At 42.6% G+C, this 17,187-nt stretch overlaps 3 protein-coding genes across 7 annotated transcripts; 1 reads left to right on the top strand and 2 right to left on the bottom strand.

The window, feature by feature from the left end:
• Positions 1-1,104: 1,104 nt before the first annotated feature.
• On the bottom strand, positions 1,105-3,050 carry LOC106958921 (protein PXR1-like). Its single transcript, XM_015051100.1, has 2 exons — positions 2,776-3,050; positions 1,105-1,370 (listed from the first exon to the last, which is right to left on the bottom strand). The coding sequence occupies exons 1-2, from the start codon at positions 2,986-2,988 to the stop codon at positions 1,230-1,232; spliced, it is 354 nt and encodes a 117-aa protein (XP_014906586.1). The 5' UTR covers positions 2,989-3,050; the 3' UTR covers positions 1,105-1,229.
• Positions 3,051-4,651: 1,601 nt separating this feature from the next.
• LOC106958918 (transcriptional-regulating factor 1-like) lies at positions 4,652-11,751 on the bottom strand. 5 transcript variants are annotated; one of them, XM_015051095.1, is made up of 14 exons: positions 11,661-11,751; positions 9,987-10,212; positions 9,480-9,911; positions 8,676-9,407; positions 8,546-8,592; positions 8,358-8,469; positions 7,834-8,146; positions 7,672-7,744; positions 7,461-7,600; positions 7,280-7,383; positions 6,625-6,676; positions 6,441-6,526; positions 6,256-6,369; positions 4,652-5,002 (listed from the first exon to the last, which is right to left on the bottom strand). In XM_015051095.1, the coding sequence occupies exons 2-14, from the start codon at positions 10,152-10,154 to the stop codon at positions 4,967-4,969; spliced, it is 2,409 nt and encodes an 802-aa protein (XP_014906581.1). In that variant the 5' UTR covers positions 10,155-10,212; positions 11,661-11,751; the 3' UTR covers positions 4,652-4,966. The 5 variants fall into 5 exon arrangements, with proteins under 5 accessions (XP_014906581.1, XP_014906582.1, XP_014906579.1 ...); XM_015051096.1 differs by having other exon boundaries at positions 8,358-8,466; XM_015051093.1 differs by having other exon boundaries at positions 8,546-8,602; positions 8,680-9,407.
• A 1,963-nt stretch (positions 11,752-13,714) lies between these two features.
• Positions 13,715-17,131, top strand: lipt1 (lipoyltransferase 1). The gene is made up of 4 exons (XM_015051123.1): positions 13,715-13,799; positions 14,738-15,267; positions 15,901-16,122; positions 16,209-17,131. Exons 2-4 carry the CDS (start codon positions 14,769-14,771, stop codon positions 16,619-16,621), a joined length of 1,134 nt encoding a protein of 377 aa, XP_014906609.1. The 5' UTR covers positions 13,715-13,799; positions 14,738-14,768; the 3' UTR covers positions 16,622-17,131.
• The last annotated feature ends 56 nt before the right edge of the window (positions 17,132-17,187 follow it).

Here is a 17,187-nt window from a genome sequence, read left to right as displayed (position 1 = left end):
TTTCTGCTAATTATGATGATTTTCCACTTATATCTAATGAAAACACATTTAAAATTAGAATATCACATTCCAACAGTTACAAAATTACAAGGACCACAGTTTGCAGACAAAGTAGTGCATAAGGAGTAAACATATGAGTATAGCTGCTTTGCTATCACATGCTAGGTGGCTAATGTATTTGGCATGTAAAAGTGAGCACCTCTAGGCTCAGATATCTGGGGCTTCAACGCCATCTAGTGACCAAATAGGGAATATGACACATTTGGATCCTATATCTGGTCTCCATATTTTATTTGTCTGATATGATCAATAAAATCCAGTGTGATCATATTCATATTACACAGTGCAACATGGTGGTGGCAGCATCGTGCTGTGGGACCAATATGGAGCTAAAATAGAGTCATTAAGTTTAATACTGAAAAAAGTTGAAACTCTCACAAGAACCATTTTTATTGATCACAGTTATGCAGCATAATGGCATTTATTCTTAATGTTTTTATATCATAACTCAATAAGCTGAAGTCTTTATTTTTCTAATTTATTTTTATCTCTATATTTCCCAGTTGCTACTGATAAGACATGCTATGATGAAGCTCAATGTCCAAACAGAACCGTTTACATCCCCAAACTGATCTGTATTCTGATCCAAGTAAATCCAAGTTTATCTGCCAGTGATCGCTAAGGTTGGGTTTACAAAGAGAGAAGATTCTAAAAATTCACCATAATGAAGGTAAAACTGGAGAAAGTCATGTCAAAGACAACAGGAAGATGCAACCACGGACTGGAAATGAGGATGTTAGGAAATACAGCTTGAGTTAAAGAGTTGGAGGAAGAAAGTAAAGGAAACAAGAGCTTAAAATAAGACTGAAGAAAAGAGAAGTTATCCTACAGTTCCTTTTTGATGAGAAATAAACCAGAAGATTAAAAAAAGATAAAGAGTGAAAAAGTATGACATTGAAAAGAGGGAAGAATACAGAGTGAGGAGATGAAATGAAAGAAGTTTTGGAGGAAGTCTAAAACTGGGTCATGAAATGAGGAAGTGATGTACAAGGAAAGAGAAGATTATCTGTCTGTTGGGTTAAAAAAGGCTAAAGCAGCTCAGTGTCATCAGAGAGGGAGCAGGTTCTGCATCATGACTTTATTCAACACATCAGTAAACATTTCCTCAGGATCAGTTCATATATAACAAGAAGACACAGTAAAGTCCATGATAAACTCCAGATGTCCCATCATGCCATGCTGTCTCCAGGTCGCCTCATCTCCATCACCACGGTGGGCATGGCGGAGAGCGGCGTGGAGTAGGCAGACGCCATGCTCTGCACGCCGGCCAGCAGGATGCGCCAGGTGTACCGCAGGGCTTTACAGATGTTCTGCACCACAGAAGAAGAAGAAGAAGGAAAAGAAGAAGGAGGAGGAGGTGGTTAGTGGATCTTTCTTTAGGCTGAAACTACAACTGGACAATAAATCAATATATAACACAATAGATATATAATCAATATCAACAGATAATACAACTGATAGAATATTCAATGTATGGAATATTCACTGAATTCTGATCCAGAATCGCACAGCATTCTGGGAGATGTAGGCAGAGGGAAGACTTTAGCTGCTCAACCTCTCACAGCTAGCTAACGCTGGTGGAATCAACAAACTCACTCACTCTCTGGTTACCTAGCAACAACCTGCTGAGCAACTGGTGGTTAACAACCTTCTGAGTAACTTGTGCAGCAGCAGTTTATTGTTTTGCCACCGTTCCTCATAACTGCTTAAAACTGAAAACCAACAGACTAAGAACTGTTGATAAAACAGGAAATGCAACACCACAAAAAAACTAATCAATAATTATCAATAGACTGATATGAAATGCTCATATTGTGATGCAGTTTTCAGCCGTATCGTCCAGCCGCAGCTGAAACTTTTGCTGTTCTCCAGTTTCAACTTTTAAACTGAAGATCAAACCAACGACAGAATCTGTCCGGAGATTTCAGATCCAGAAGCGATCATATTTTATAGCGATTATATTTTTATGCTTCCTCTGGAAAGAGGAAGGAGGACGAGAAGAGAGGAAGTGAAGACCACTCTCACATCAACCAGAACCACTGAGTCCAGTAGGACTGGTGGGAAAACGGTTCTGGTTTCCAGTTCAGCTTTCAGCGCCTGCAGGTCGTCACCGTGGTTCGGTTGATTCTGCTCACAGTCCAAAAACACGACAGGTGGCTCCACTGGCCTCCACCAGTTCACAGATGAACAAATATGGAGGATTATAGTGGCACCTAGTGGCTCCTTCCAGTACTGCATCTAAAAATTGAAGGTTTTATGGTGATAAACTGTCCACTGGATCAACAGAACGGGACAAAACGTCCCGCTGGACGGCGTCCTCTGGGTCTGGACCGGGACGTTTCTTTACAATGTTATCTCTCTCTCAGTGATTGAGACTCTCTGGTTATCTGCTCAGGGAGGTGGGGTCAAAGGTCAGGACTACAAAACAGAGTCAATGTTTAACAGCTGCAGCTGAAAGACCGCTGGAATGTCAACAAGCAGAAAAATCTGAAGTTTGCTTTTAGTAAATGTTTCATATATTAATATTCAACACATCTGTGTTCTTCATGAACATGTTTTATTATTTCCATGTAAAACTTTGACTAGATTTAACGTCAAACATTTGTTTCCTTTTTGTTATTGATATATTTTTATATTAATGCCATTAATGCTGAGAGTTTTTATTGAACAGAGAAGTGACAGAAGAATGTCCAACCAGGTCAAAGGTCATCTTACCTTCCGACACTTCTTGCACCTCTTCTTCCTCTTTCTTTTCTTCTCCTCCTTCCTCCTCCTCCTCTCCTCCCCTCCTTCGTCTTCCTCCTCTCCCTCCTCTATCAGGGGTTCGTATTTATCTGGAAGGACGCAGAAGTAAACGTCTTTGGAGGTTTTCTGTTGCTTCTTCGCCTCCAGAGGAGCTGCAGCCTCCTCCTGCTCCTCCGCTCCCATCCCTCGCTCCTCTACTTTCACCTCCTGCTCCTGTTTTACGGCTGAAGGACCTTTGAAACGAGGAGGAGTCAAACTTTATGAGTAGCCTGAAGCTCCCTGCAGACTCAGGAAACACGGGAAAACATCAGATTACAGAGGAATGCGGAGAGTTTGGGGAAATCAGAGGAACTCAGATGTTTAGCAGGTTGTTTGCTTTGAAGAAAAATAACTAAAATCATGAAAACCAACAAAGACATGAAGCCATTCCACTAAACTGAGAAGGTTTTCATTTCTGGAAAGTAAACTGAAAGCCTCCTAAAAATAGATGGCTGTTGTAGAGATCAGTTTTTCTTGGACTTGTTAGTTTCAGTTCTGATGTGAAACAGGATCCAGTGACTTCAACCTAAACTGGATCTGGATCTGGATCAGGACCTTTCCCAGATATATTTATGTATCATCATTCATAAACCAGACCATCCATAAACACCTTACAGCACAGTAATACACTTTTCATGCTGTCATGGCTTCTTCCTTTCAGTCCAGGTCGGTACAGAACTTGTTTCTCATTTTCAGCCAGCGTCTTCATGGTTTTGGTTTCCATGACGTTTGTTCTTGTATATGATGGATGAACATCCGGGCTGATTCTTTTGATTTACTGATGTTGCCTCCAATTTATTCAAATGTTATTAATTAATTACAGATGGGACTTTAAAGCATCATTTCATTTAATTAATTACATTGATTTTATTTTTATTTAAAGGTTTTGTTGGCTCTAGTGGCCTTTATTTGAAAGTAGTTTGAAGAGGGGGAAGACATGTGGCAAATGTCACCAGGCCGGGAATCGAACCTGCAACCATCAGCATGAGGACAAAGGCCTCAATACATGGGTTGTGCTTTGCCCCTGCGCCACCACAGCACCCAATGACATTGATTTTAATGCAATTAATTGCATTTCCCCGAGCTGGAATCTTCCACTTAATGCGTTCCTGGTAGGTCCATAAACCTGGTGCACAAGCTACATCCACTAACAATAATGATGGATGACAAAGTTGTTTTTCGAGGCCCACTGAGGGTTAATTTCTGTTTCTAAGCTGATCTGATTGGATTATTGTTGTGCTAAAGGAAGTTAGCTTATCAGCAAAACTATCCAAGCTTAAAATAGCGTCTCAATGCTAAACATGTTGCTAATGCTAATATCCATGAACGATCAGGGCTTCCTGAAACACAGAAAAGCTAAACTTTGCTCCAATCTGATGAACGACAGATTAAAAATATTCAATAACTGACCAGTAAAAAGAGATTTTGAATTGAAAATGCAGCTTATTTTTCTGTTTGGTTTTTCATTAAAATGTGATTAATGAATCACCTGGCTCTTCTGATTGGATGGAATGACCATGAATTAAATCTTTATCTGTTATTTTTGTCCTGGATTTTTTTTTTTTACCTTTGACTCGTTTTTGACTTGAACTCTGACAAAGAATTAAAACGTTAGCATCAACTCAGAATCTCTTCCTGAATCTCTTCCTGGTTTGAGTTTAAATTTCTGTTTGAACAGTATGACTGTATCGTCTTTCATTTTTCACTCAGGCAGGAACAAGAACAGCTATTTTTATCCTGAGGGCCTTGAGGAAGAAACCAAGGAAAGCTTAGAAGATTAGGGAAGAAAATAACTTTAAGTCAGAAGCTTGTTCACATGTGGCTGCTTTATTAAATCATCACAACAGTCCAGTGCTGTGTAGAAATATATCACATAGATCAGCTGCTACAGACACTGACATGAAACTAAGGCTTCAGGGTGAAGCGACTTTGCACATTTAAACGGCTTCATGGATAAATACAGACGTAATCATTTCAAACATTGTCACATTACCCTAAATGAACTACAATTAACCAACAAACCCGGAAGAAAATGGCTTCCATGTTTTCTGTTTTTTAATCTACATGTGTGGGTTTGTGTTGTTAAGTAGTGTGTTCCCCAAGAGGCTGATGCTCCCTGGCTTCATGAGGTTTTCTGGGATTTTGACGCTTTTTGACCCTGAAGAAAGAAAAACAAAAATAAGAGAAAAGGAAGTGGTTTCAGATATTAGCATAATCTTGATTAGTTATTTTATAAAAGCTCTCCAACCACTCAGTCTCCTTCTGTAATTAGCTTGTCTTTTTTTTTCAACTTCATTTACACAAACTGCTAATGACAGAATAAACATCAAGTTTATTCTGGAGGGTTTCTGGAAACATGAAGGTGACGGCAGAACGCAGTTGCTGGAGGAACCTAAATGAGCGTAATGGAAATAAAGTCAACTGAGGTGTGACCACGCATTCAGAAAGTTGCTGGCTACTTGAAATGTCATGTAACAGTTTGTTCAAAAGCCTGACAGCGCTGACAGGAAGTGGGCATCCTGTGTGTGTTCGAGGTTGTGTGTTTTCTGTTACGAGTCTATGTGGAGTGATAACAGGAATTTGGTTTCAGTGGTTTTCATTTGCTCAGCCCTCTAGTTTCATTTATGTTCACTGACCTGAAACGCTGCACCAATCAACTTTATGGGAACTCAAACTTCATTTTAAATGTTACTGACGCAACAGCAAGACTAGATTCTCTCAGAATATTTGAGTGGATGGCTCAAAAAAGACTCTTTAATCTTCTAGAAAGAAACTGAGGGGACACAACACATTTAGAACATTTCTGAGGTGTAACATGGTGTCATTTCTCCCACAAAAGTCTTGCTTACCAAAGTCAGACGCCACAAGAAGCCACCAAGTTCAAAATCAGGTCAACTGCCCAGAGTCAAAAAGATAAGGTCAGTTCGCTGGGCAGGATCCCAAAGATCCAAGGCCTAGTCAAAGTTCACTGTCAGGTCACAAGACTCAGGTTCCAAACTCAAACTAATGGACAAGGGATCCATTTTAAAGTCCCCAAGGATCAATGGTTGTTGATGTAAGGACAAGTCAAACCTGGAGTTCCTACCTTCACTCTGAGACCAACAGAAACCAGCTGCAAGTCAAAAGCTTGGAAGGTTTTGAGTCAAACTTTTAAAAAATTAGAATAATTTTTGCTGTTCAAAGCCAAAATCTATGGAAGTCCTGACGAGTCGAGACATAGAAGGAAAGACTAAGTGGTTGGTACTTCAAACGACTTTCTACTGTTTTGCAGAAGAAAACTACTGCATCAAGTGGAAGACCCAACCTTGGTTCTCTGTTAGCTTAGCCACATGGTAGCTAGCTTCCACTGTGTCTGTTCATCCTGTTGTAAACGTTTCTACTGTCAATCAGGACAAACTTCCTGTTTCTTACATTTCCTTCAGGCAGACTGACGGTCAGCCCATTCGGGGTCTTCACACCCAGACTCAGCTTCTTCTTCCAAAGGTAATAATACTCCACACACTCGGACAGGGACTTGGACCGAACCTAAAGCACACAAAACCAGTCAGATATGTTGGTTTGTATTGGACCAGAACCGGACCGAGCCCCAAACTCACCACTTTCTGAACGCTGCTGAAATCTTTATGGTGGATCTGCAGGGATTTAACCAACAGCTTCTTCTCTGCAGCGCTCCACTGAACACCTGCAACACACACAGATGTTAACGCAACATCTACCTGCTGTATTTCTGGATTCATTCAGACATTACTGCTTGGTTCTGATCAACAGGTACCAACTGACCTGTCTGGTTGGAGGAGGTCTCTGGTTCTGATAGTATCTTCTCTACCGTCAGCTGACAGAGAGAACAGATTATGATTAGATCAAATAGAAGAAACGAATAAAATAAAAGCATATCAACTAACAACCAGCAGGCACTTAAACTGGAAAACATTCCCATCTCTGTTTTTTCTTATTATAGAGATTTTTTCTAGAAGTTGAAAACATATTTTTACTGTTTTTGATGACGTTTTTGTCTCTTTGGAGGATTTTTACTGGTTACTGGTTTTTACTCCTGTTTTGTGTCCTTGAGGTGAGATTCAGTACTGTTGCTTTTTATTCTTTTGTCCTGATTTTTGGTGGTTTCTTTGTTTTCTCTGTGTGGATATTTCTACATCTGTATTGTTGTTGTTTTTTTCACATTTTCATTGAATTTATTTCTGTTTTGAGTCCCTGGGATGTTTTTTGGCTCTTTTCACATTAATATTTCCATCTGTTTGTGTGTCTGTTTTAGTATATTTGTTTCTTCCCTTCTGTTTCTTATGGCTTCAGTCTCTTTATGATTGTTGGTGAAGGTTTTACTCTTCTATGGGACCCATAAGGTTCTCTTCAGATATAAAACCAGTCCAGTTGATGATTCTCCTCATATTAATAAATTCCTTCTGAAAACTTTCCTTACCAGGAAGTCTCCTTTGCACTGTGCCAGCAGCTGCAGGGCGTGTTCTGGTCCGGCCCGGGCTCCTGGTACCACACTGGACCGGGCCATCATCAGCAGAGCCTCCACTGCAACAACAGAACAAGAACGTTTTAAATTCATTTCCAAATTAAGAACGTCCTGTAGCTGCTTTTATTTCTTTGACCTCTCTGCTGATCGACGGGGCGCTCCATCTCGTCATACGGCGTCCACAGCAGCAGTGCATTGTGGGAGTCGGCCCAGGCGTATTTTCTGTCCTGTAGAGACGGGATCTCAGCCTGGAAGCTCTTCCCAAAGTTGATCCGCCTGAGATTAACAGCTCACAGTTAGTAAGGGACGTTATTCCTAAAAACGGACTTCAGAAGTTGAACACGTACGGCTTGATGCCTCCTGTTGCTATGGGCTCCGGTGGAGGACAGGCGGTTGCCATAGGAACAGGGTCACCTAAACCTGTCAATCAGAGACTTGTCTTAAAGCTGCAGCTTTAACCCAACATGTCGCCCACTCAGTCTCACTCCTCAGTTTTTTTCAGGACTTACTGTGCAGCTGCATGGTGTCTGCTCTCTGCTGCCTCCTGGTGGTGACGGAGCGGTACAGCCCCGGCCCAGGCCTGTCGGGGCGTAGCATCGGGGGAGGGGTGTAGTGACCCGGATCAGCCGTCTGAACCCGGCTGCCCGTAGATCCAGGCTCTTCCTGCTCCTTCAGATGCATTATGCTGCGGTAGAGCACAGCGCCTCCGCTGGCTGGTGTGGGCATGACGCCTTTCTTCTGCCCGGACATCCCTCTGGTTTGGACCGGCACTGAGACGGGCATCAAGATGGACACCGGGCTTTGAGTGGGAGGAGAGGTGTCCTAAAGACAGCAAGGACAGAAACGTCAAAATGTTCAGCCTAAACTTTTTAAACTGCTCTTTATTCTGGCCACTAGAGGGCAGGCTTTCTTTATAAATCTAAGCAATTCTACCAATTACCTTTAGGGACATAAATGTGAACATCTAAAGTATGTTTAAATAACCATTTATAACATCTTTGGTCAAACAGAGCCAGAAAGACGTAGTGCCGACCTTTTTCAGCCGTGTCGGCGATCTGAAGCCGCTGTGGGAGCGCATGTGTCCGTTTAATGCTGGGAGACTCTTAAAGTCGCGGTTACACACCGTGCACAGCAGCCGGCACCTGCTTCCAGAAACACAACATGAAACCATCTCCATCTGAGACATCGCTGATGATCACCAGATAGTAACGACCAGACTACCTGGAGTCCAGAACTCCAGTGGCTCTTAAAGGCTGCAGCTGCTTCCCCTGGAACCAGCAGGGAAAACACAACTTAGACATCTCAAAGAATTGGTTCAATTCATTTTAAGCTAAACAGCATCAAGATGTACCCAGTTCCAGTCTGGCTGGCTTTCAGCCCCTTTTCTTGGCCCTCTTCTTCCTCCTCTACACTCATCCTTACACCTCCGCCCTGCAGACAGGCCCGGGGTCGGACCAGAACCGCTGCTGGCCGGGCCTCTGTCCAGAGGGGAGAAGCTGGTCTCAGGGCTGCCGGCGGCCTCCTCCGCCTCGCTCTGCCCCGGCAGGAGGTGCTGGGTTCTCTGGTGGGGATGGGTGCTGTCAGAGGACAGGAAGTAGCTGCTGGGGTCGCTGGGAGAAAGCGTGGCGGCGGGGTCCCTGCTCAGCGGGTTGGATGTTTGTTTGGGACAACCTGTCCGCATCTGAGGACCTGGACTGGAGACGGCCGGCGCCGGAGGGTAGTGAGGACTTGGACCTGGGGTTGTTGGGCTGCAGAAGGGCTGCTGGGTGTTGTTTCCATGGTAACCCTCATGGTAGTACTGGTTGTTGGGGAAGTCCTCAGCAGGGGAAGAGCTCATCTCAATGGAGCTCCATCTGCCCATGGCGTCGGCTGCAGAGGTGGAGCCCAGAGGGGGACACTGGACCTGGGACAGGGTGGGGGACATGGAGTCCCAGGTGGGCGGGACCTGACCAGCCGGGTCGCTCTGATCAAACACGCCGCCAGCATGAATCGATGGAGTGTTATAAGCTTTGACTGTTCGCTCCACCTCATCCGTGTGTGGCGTCTCACTGGTGCTGAACTGGTACTGGGAGGGTGACTGGTTCTGGAACAGATGATCAGGGAACTGTCAGACTCACTGCTGGTTCTGCTGGGTTAGCAGGATGATGATTCTTACCTGGTAGGAGAACGCGCTCCCGTTGAGATAACATGACAGATCGGAGGACGCCTCACACTTGTTCCAGTCGGTGTAGTCCAACTCTGGGTCCGGGTTCTGGTTGTACAGGAAGTGCTGAGGTTGTGGAGTTAGGTGAGGGGAGCTGACCTGAGGACTGTGGAGGAGAGGGGAGTGGTAGGAGGAGTTGACCTGGGATGAATGGAGGTGAGTAGAGGTCATCTGGGGCTGGTAGAAGAGGTGGGAGGGGGATACCTCCATCTGCGGTGAAAGGTGCGGGGAGGCGACCTGAGGCTGTGTGAGGTGAGTGGAGGTCATCTGGGACTGGGGGAACTGAAAGGACGAAGCCTGGGTCTGCAGTCTGACGTTCGGTGAGGTTACCTGACCCATGTGAGGGGACGTATTCTGGGGCGGATATATGTGAGGCGAGGACACCTGGAAAAAACAGATGTTTAGAAGCAAGCAAGGCTTTAGAAATATTAAATCTGTTTTGATGAACTAAACAGGAACCTTGGCAATAGAAGGGTTTCCATGGTTCCTGAATAAGGAGGTGGAGAAAGGAGGGAGGGAGTGTGTCCGAGAGGATTGGTGGACGATGGGAGGAGGAGACGCTGCCGGGAATGTCCACAAGTCAGACATGTCTTCATGCACACACACTGCTATGGATCCTGAGCACATGGATGGATAGAAACATGGTTTATGTGCAGCAGGTGATGATTGATCTGGACAGCATCACCTGTAGAGAGAAAGATTACAGAGGAAAACACTTTAAATCACAAGAGACCCAAAATGTTCCTGACCTGTCAATTAGAAAAGCATTGATTGAAAGGCTGAGGGAGGAAACTTGTCTGACATCAAGTCTTTGTTCAGTCGCATTTCAAAATGATTCAGACCTTTTCTTTCCCCCGATACCATTAATGATGAACTGGATCTAGAAGGCAACGTTGTTGTGTCTGACTGATCAAACAGGTTTCTTGAACAATGTCATTTAAGTAGAAGAGACCAAAGACCAGATGTTTGACCACAAAGCGCAGAGCGACGTTTGACGTCTTTAAACGCATCTGATGAGCTGGTATGCACGGAAGTGGAGGAGTGATGATCTGAGCTTCTTATTCAGCCACAGGTATGGGGCACCTTGCAGTAACTGGGTCCTAACTGGGTCAGGAAAGTTTCTCCACAACGGCAGGATCCTGCTAAGACGCGAGTCCCTCCAAGGTCACCACCGAAGCGCTCTGTCCGAGGAACTTCAACCGATCCTCCACCACATCCCGGCTGCCAGCTCAGCCTCGACGCCTCCAGTAAACCCTGGCCTACATCTGGGTACGCCTACTGACTTCCGCCCTGATCACCAGAACCCTAGAACCACCACACAGTTTCACTCTTGAACTCCAGCCATGTGGACCTTCAACTACCAGATGCTCTGTGGCCTCATTCCAGGCCTGTTGTACCAACCTCTGCCTGTAAAGGAGTCAGTTAAACTCTCTGCTCAGCATATTGGGGTCATGGTTCTGCCCATGTGGACAGCTCTGGGTATATTTGATGGACCTAGTCCTGGGGAATCAAATACATTTCAGGAATCATTTTTAAATATGGAGGATAAATGAAGAGTTTAGGACTAAGTTTTGTTAATGCTGCTGTGTTTCTAACTTCTGGCCGTGATGCTCAACTTTCAGCGACTATCGGAGCAGATCTTTTATTGGTGCTGATGTACCGACCACACAGAAGCGACATGTATCTGTATGACTAAGTGTGAACGTGAGTTAACAGGACACAACTAAGAGTTCGCACCCAGAAATGATAAACCCAGCTTCCTTCTTACGAATGATTTCAACTTTTCAAAACAGAAAACTGCGTTCCATATAAAACCCTCTTAGTTTTACAAAGTTTTACAACTACATTTAGATTCTTTTAACTGGATTTGAATGAAACTGATTAAAACCTTAGTCTGAATTTCTGAATAAAGAAGCTTTTTGTAGACTTTAAACAGCTTAAACTGTGGACTCGTCTTCAATAACTTCTCCTTTGGAAATTCAGATATCAAAGAAACAATAAATCATCTTGATTAAAAAGTTCATAGAACATATTTAAAGGTTGACATATAATAAACTAACAGTAAAATGATATTATATAGACCATATACAGAGATTATAGCATTATCATAAAGTTTAAATGAACATTTCTCACCTGAAACATCACCGACTCCGACTCACCGACTCCGGCTGAGTGTGTGCGAGTCTGGTTTTGTGTGTTTGCGTGTTGTCAGGAAGTGGTCACATGTTCTTCCTCTCTCTGGTCGACTCATTAGACTCTGAGCTTCTTCCTCATGATGACGACTTTAGATCAACCAGCTCAAAAATAGAGTAGACTCTCAAATAAAACTTAGTTCAAAGGGAACTTGTTTAGTTCTCGTTTAACCTAATATATATGTACATATCTACATATATGTATACATAAATTACCGTCACATCATTTAGTGAAACACATTATGTAGATTAACACAGACTGATGTTTTTAAGCTTTTATGAGTTAATGAAACGGTTAATGAAAGCATGACATTTCAGGTTAAGGTATCACATCAGACTAAATAACATTTACAACATTATTTATAACATTTATAACATTAACAGATTAAATAACATTTAATGAAAGTGTGTTTTTAATACCTGTTTAAAGGTTGTTCTTTTCAAAAAGTATATTTAATCTAACACTCTGGTCTCATCAGATCCATGTTCTAATTTATTGAATATCATTTTCTTTAGACGTTCTGCTCATCATCTTGTTTGGTTCCACCTGAGGTTCTTCTCCGTATTTCAGCTGAACTTTTCTAAACCGAGACTTCGTGGTTGTTCCTGGAATCAGCTGCAGCCACGCCTTCAGACGGGGGGTAAACGCTCCAGGTTGACCACTAGCACCACTGAGGCCTCAACTCTCCACAACTTCTCTATTTCTGCTTTCAGCCGTTGGTATTTCTGGAGCTTGTCCTTCACCTGTTGTTATTGATTGGGATTGCTACATCTACCTCTGCTGGAGTCTTTTCTGCCTTGTCCACTTGTCTCCATTCCTCTATTTGTGAGACTACTGGCAATAGTTGACTGGACCTCTGTCAAATTGGGTCAGTCATTTTAAAGAAGGGGGGATATTTGGGCAGTTACTTGTGTTATGTTGCACATTTTTGTCATTTTTGTTACTTTTCCGGTGAAAGTTAATTTTTATTGATCATAATTGATTTGTAAATTCAATAAAAAGGTAAAAGACCCAACCAAGTGAACACTTTTTGTAGACACTATGCAGTATGGGCTTCAGTTACTTATGCTGGAGCATTAGTGTTGGTCATGGTGTCATTTAAATATAAAAACTGACTTATTTCCTCGGTATGAAATAAGCCTAAACTATATTAATGTAGATCAATCAATCCATACTACAAAGGGATAAAATAAAGTCAGACTGATATTAAAACTTAAGAACAAAAGCTAATTGAACAAATTCAAATAAATGAAAAATCCATCAAGCGGAACTTTTGCCAGTTAAAAAAGATCAACTTCGGAAACATTACAGGGACGGACTGAACGGAAACTCCAGTATTAAACGTGACCTTTTACTTCAGAATAAGAGCACAGATACAACTCGACTTTAATTCACAGAGCTTTATGCAAGCACCCAATAAATCGGTTTAAATATGAAAAATATGCTAATTATCCGAATATTTGGTTCGATTAAAACATCAGCAGTTATAACAAGAATATTAAGAGTAAGTTAAGTAGCTGCAAGAAGAGGCATGTTGAATATAAAACAAAAAATATAGAAACAAAAAAATCCCAATCATAAACAGATGACCAAATTAGACATACATTTTATGACAAATGTATGTAAAAGACCTTTAAATCCTGACATAGAGAGGCATTAAACACAAATATGGAAATTAAACTTAAAACATAATTCACCAACACCATCAAATTAAGCCTGGTTAGAGAAAAATGTAAAGAATGAAGGCTTATATCAATAAAAAGAAAAGTAAATCAGCAAAATAACATGAAAAGCACTTAAGTGTTTCAAACACAGACGGTAAGTGTAAGATGTTGTTATAAAGGTTATGAAAATTAACATTCTTTATAATAATAAACGTGTTTTTTTTATTTGTTCCCAAATAGGAAACATATGAATTTTTATTGGAAAAGTGTACCATGACAATTGTTTTCAAATGTTTATATGGTTTCCAAACACATCAGCGTTCGGCTTTTATTCTGAAGGGTGTAACGGAAGTTGTGTATCTAGTGGGCTAGACGGACACCGCTGGTGTATAGAAGCAGCGTCTCCCCGGGTCAGGTCAGTAGCTCGTTTACTTCTATATCCATATTTTAATGTGTGGTTTTAAGCCGTGACCTTCATAAAACTGTTGGTTTGTTGGTTTCTCTGTAGAAACCGGAAGATAATAATGCTAAAGCTAATGGTAACGCTGCTGTTGGAGTTCAGAGAGGGCGGGGCTAGTCAAGTGTCCCCTCGGTTCCTCAAATTAAATAAATGTTAATGGTTAAAAATAAGAAGTAGAAACGTTTTTTTGGTGTAAAAATACTAACTAAAAATAAAATGAAATTTTATTTAAATATAATTTAAATTTATGGAAATATTTTTTCAGAAAATAAACCTTGACTCCAGATTATGTTTTGTTTACTAATTTTTAAAAGTCTTAACAATAACTAGAGGTGGGCAGAGTATCCAAAAATTATACTCGAGTAATAGTAGCACAACTTTATGATATTTTTATTCAAGTTAAAGTAAAAAGTAGCCATCCAGAAAATTAAGAATAAAAAAGTATTTAGTAAAAATGTCTCAAGTACTGAATAACTCGTCAAATTATTTTAAAATTACAATCAGATGGACCAAAATATAAAGTTAAGTAACAAAACATAACACAATGAGGCAGAAGAAAAATCAGTTTCTTTCAATATAAAACTGATGAAACTTTAACAAAACCTGCAGGTGTGTGTCTGTGTCTGGTGAATTTGTGGTTAAAACATGTTTTTTCATTTAGAGTGGAGAAAATCCTGAAATTTTACTCAAGTAAGAGTAGAAAGAGTTCATAATAAAATTACTGAAGTAAAAGTAAAAAGCACAACATGGTAAAAATACTCCTAAAAGTACATTTTTTCAAAAGTTACATAAGTAAATATAATTGAGTTACTACCCAACTCTGATAATAAAACTACATACTTTAAATGTGAATAAACTGCGTCTTGTATGTGACCTTTGACCCCTGACCCCAGATGTGATGAAGCTTTAGACTCCAGGAGGACGATGCTGTCCCACCTCAGAGGGACGTTTTGTGTCCTGAGTGCTGGAGTCCAGCGGGCCTGGAGCAGCTCCAGCTGCCTCTTCATGGACCCGTCCAGCCCTGGACTGGTCCTCCAGTCTCAGTCCACTGATGTGTTCCAGAACCTGGCGCTGGAGGACTGGATCGACGCCCACGTTGACCTGCAGCAGCGCAGCATCCTGCTGCTGTGGAGGAACCGGCCCGCCGTCGTCATCGGCCGCCATCAGAACCCCTGGGCCGAGTGCAGCCTGCCGGCGATGAGGAGCGCTCAGGTCCCTGTGGCCCGGAGACGCAGCGGTGGCGGGACGGTCTACCACGACCTTGGGAACCTCAATCTGACCTTCTTCGCCTCCAAGAAGGTGTACGACCGGCGGAGAAACCTGAAGGTGGTGACAGACGCCCTGCGGAGAGTCCGGCCGCAGCTGGACGTCCAGGCCACCGACAGGTTGGATATTTTACTGAACGGACAGTACAAGATCTCAGGTAGGCTGGCGCCCCCTGCTGATGACCCAGAGTCACAGCTTCAGTTATAACAGCTGGAAACTGAAGATCAGAATGACCTCTGACCTAAACTTTCAGAGCCACATAAAGATGGTTACAAAGTCGGCCTTCTGTCACCTTTAAAGTACTGTTAGTTTTTAAATCACTGATCAGTTTAGCGCCACAATACATTAAAGATCTGCTGCTGTTGGATCAACCTAACAGACCTCTCAGGTTCTGGTTCTGTTCTGCATCCAGAACCAGAACCAAACATGGAGAACCCACATTCAGCTTCTATTCACCACACATCTGGAACAAACTTATGGAAAACTGCAAAACAGCTGAAACACTGAGTTCCTTTAAATCTAGACTAAAAGCCCAGCTGCTTAGAGCTGCTTTTAACTATCATAACGGCATTGATCAATATGTTTGATGTTTATTGATTATTTTGATGACATTTGACAAAATGTAATGTTTATTGGTTTCTCAAAGTGGTGAATGATGTTTTTATTTTTGTATTTTGATAATCTAAAGCACTTTGAACGTCCCTGTTGCTGAAACATGCTATGCACCTGAACCTGATTGATTGATTGATTGATTGATTGATTGATTGATAACTATTGTTGTTGTTTCCAGGCACAGCGTCCAGACTCAGCAGGAAGTCCTCCTACCATCACTGTACCCTCCTCCACTCTGCGGACCGCTCTGCCATCGCTACTCTGCTCCGCCCCTCCTGCCCTGGTATCCGTAGCAACGCCACACCCAGCGTCCCCTCACCTGTGGCCAACCTTACAGACCACGCCCCCTCCCTACAGTGGGAGGAGCTACTGGAGGCTGTGGTGCAGCAGTACAGTTCAGGTGCTCTGTGGTCTTCGCTGTCTTTGTGAATACGATGAGGTTCGGTTGACTGACGTCTTTCTGTCCTCTCTCGCTCCGACCTGCAGAGTTTGGCCTCACATCTGCGTCCCGGTGCGTTGACCCGGCTGACGAGGTTCTGTTTCCAGGCGTAGGCAGCATGGAGGCGGAGCTACGCAGCTGGGAGTGGACGTTTGGGAAGACGCCAAAATTCAGGGTGGAGACGCAGCTGGAGCTGAGGGACGAGCAGCCAGTGGCTCGCTGCAGCGCTGAACTCCAGCTGGAGGTGAAGAACGGGCTGGTGGAGAGCTGCCGGGTGGAGGTACCGGCCGCCTGGCTTCCTGAGCGGCTCAGCGCCTCGCTGGCCCAGGCTCTGCTGGGAGAACGCTTCTGTCCACACAGGGCCGCCGCTGCTCTGAGCGCGCTGCTGCGCTGCGAGAGCGGGCCGTTGCACGGCCGCTTGCGTAACCTCTGTGACGTCCTAGTGGCTGCCATGGGCTGAGGACTGCTGCCCCCTGCAGGCTGCTACTGTCATTACAGCAGTCAGAGTCAACAAGCTCCAGATACTGTGGATAGTGAACTGTTTTAACCATGATACAATCATAAAAAAATATGTGCAGAAGACGACTATGGGTGATGAAAACATCAGAGTCCTGACTGTATTCTTAAAATTATGGTTTTAATCTCAGAATTCTACATTTCAGTCTCAAAATTGACTAAAAAAGTCAGAATTCTAACTTTAATTTCAAAATTCTGTCCTTTTTCCACAAAATTTTGACCTTAATCTAAAAATTCTGTTTTTTTTCCCAGAATTCTTCCCATCTATCTTTCTGTGGCCCTAAACTTCTTCCATATCCGTTCGAATGAATTCAGGAAGAGCTTTAAATATTTTTTCTATCACACTAACATTAGTCTTACCTCATATGAGACTTATTATGGGCTGCTGTTTACATAAAAATTTATTAATAACCAAAGTTTAAATATGTTTGAAAATAAAGACTATTTTTACATGTGGGCGTTTGACTAATTTCTAATACAACTACATGTAATATAGTTATAATTAATGTT

The sequence above is a fragment of the Poecilia latipinna genome, unplaced genomic scaffold, assembly GCF_001443285.1.
Source record: "Poecilia latipinna isolate Pla-1442-1.1 unplaced genomic scaffold, P_latipinna-1.0 Scaffold1031, whole genome shotgun sequence".
NCBI classification, from domain to species: Eukaryota; Metazoa; Chordata; class Actinopteri; order Cyprinodontiformes; family Poeciliidae; genus Poecilia; species Poecilia latipinna.
Note: the sequence above shows the minus strand (reverse complement) of the source record. Positions and strands in the feature narration are given on the sequence as shown.

Excerpts from the sequence above, each read along its gene's own strand:
- LOC106958921 (XM_015051100.1), bottom strand. The coding sequence starts at position 2,988 with ATGGGAGCGGAGGAGCAGGAGGAGGCTGCAGCTCCTCTGGAGGCGAAG. Across the intron at positions 1,371-2,775 it reads GGTGCAAGAAGTGTCGGAAG|AACATCTGTAAAGCCCTGCG; the intron begins GTAAGATGACCT and ends TCTGTGGTGCAG.
- LOC106958918 (XM_015051093.1), bottom strand. The coding sequence starts at position 10,154 with ATGTGCTCAGGATCCATAGCAGTGTGTGTGCATGAAGACATGTCTGAC. Across the intron at positions 8,147-8,357 it reads CGCCGACACGGCTGAAAAAG|GACACCTCTCCTCCCACTCA; the intron begins GTCGGCACTACG and ends TGCTGTCTTTAG. Across the intron at positions 6,677-7,279 it reads AGTGCAAAGGAGACTTCCTG|CTGACGGTAGAGAAGATACT; the intron begins GTAAGGAAAGTT and ends TCTCTCTGTCAG.
- lipt1 (XM_015051123.1), top strand. The coding sequence starts at position 14,769 with ATGCTGTCCCACCTCAGAGGGACGTTTTGTGTCCTGAGTGCTGGAGTC. Across the intron at positions 15,268-15,900 it reads CGGACAGTACAAGATCTCAG|GCACAGCGTCCAGACTCAGC; the intron begins GTAGGCTGGCGC and ends TGTTGTTTCCAG. Across the intron at positions 16,123-16,208 it reads GGTGCAGCAGTACAGTTCAG|AGTTTGGCCTCACATCTGCG; the intron begins GTGCTCTGTGGT and ends TCCGACCTGCAG.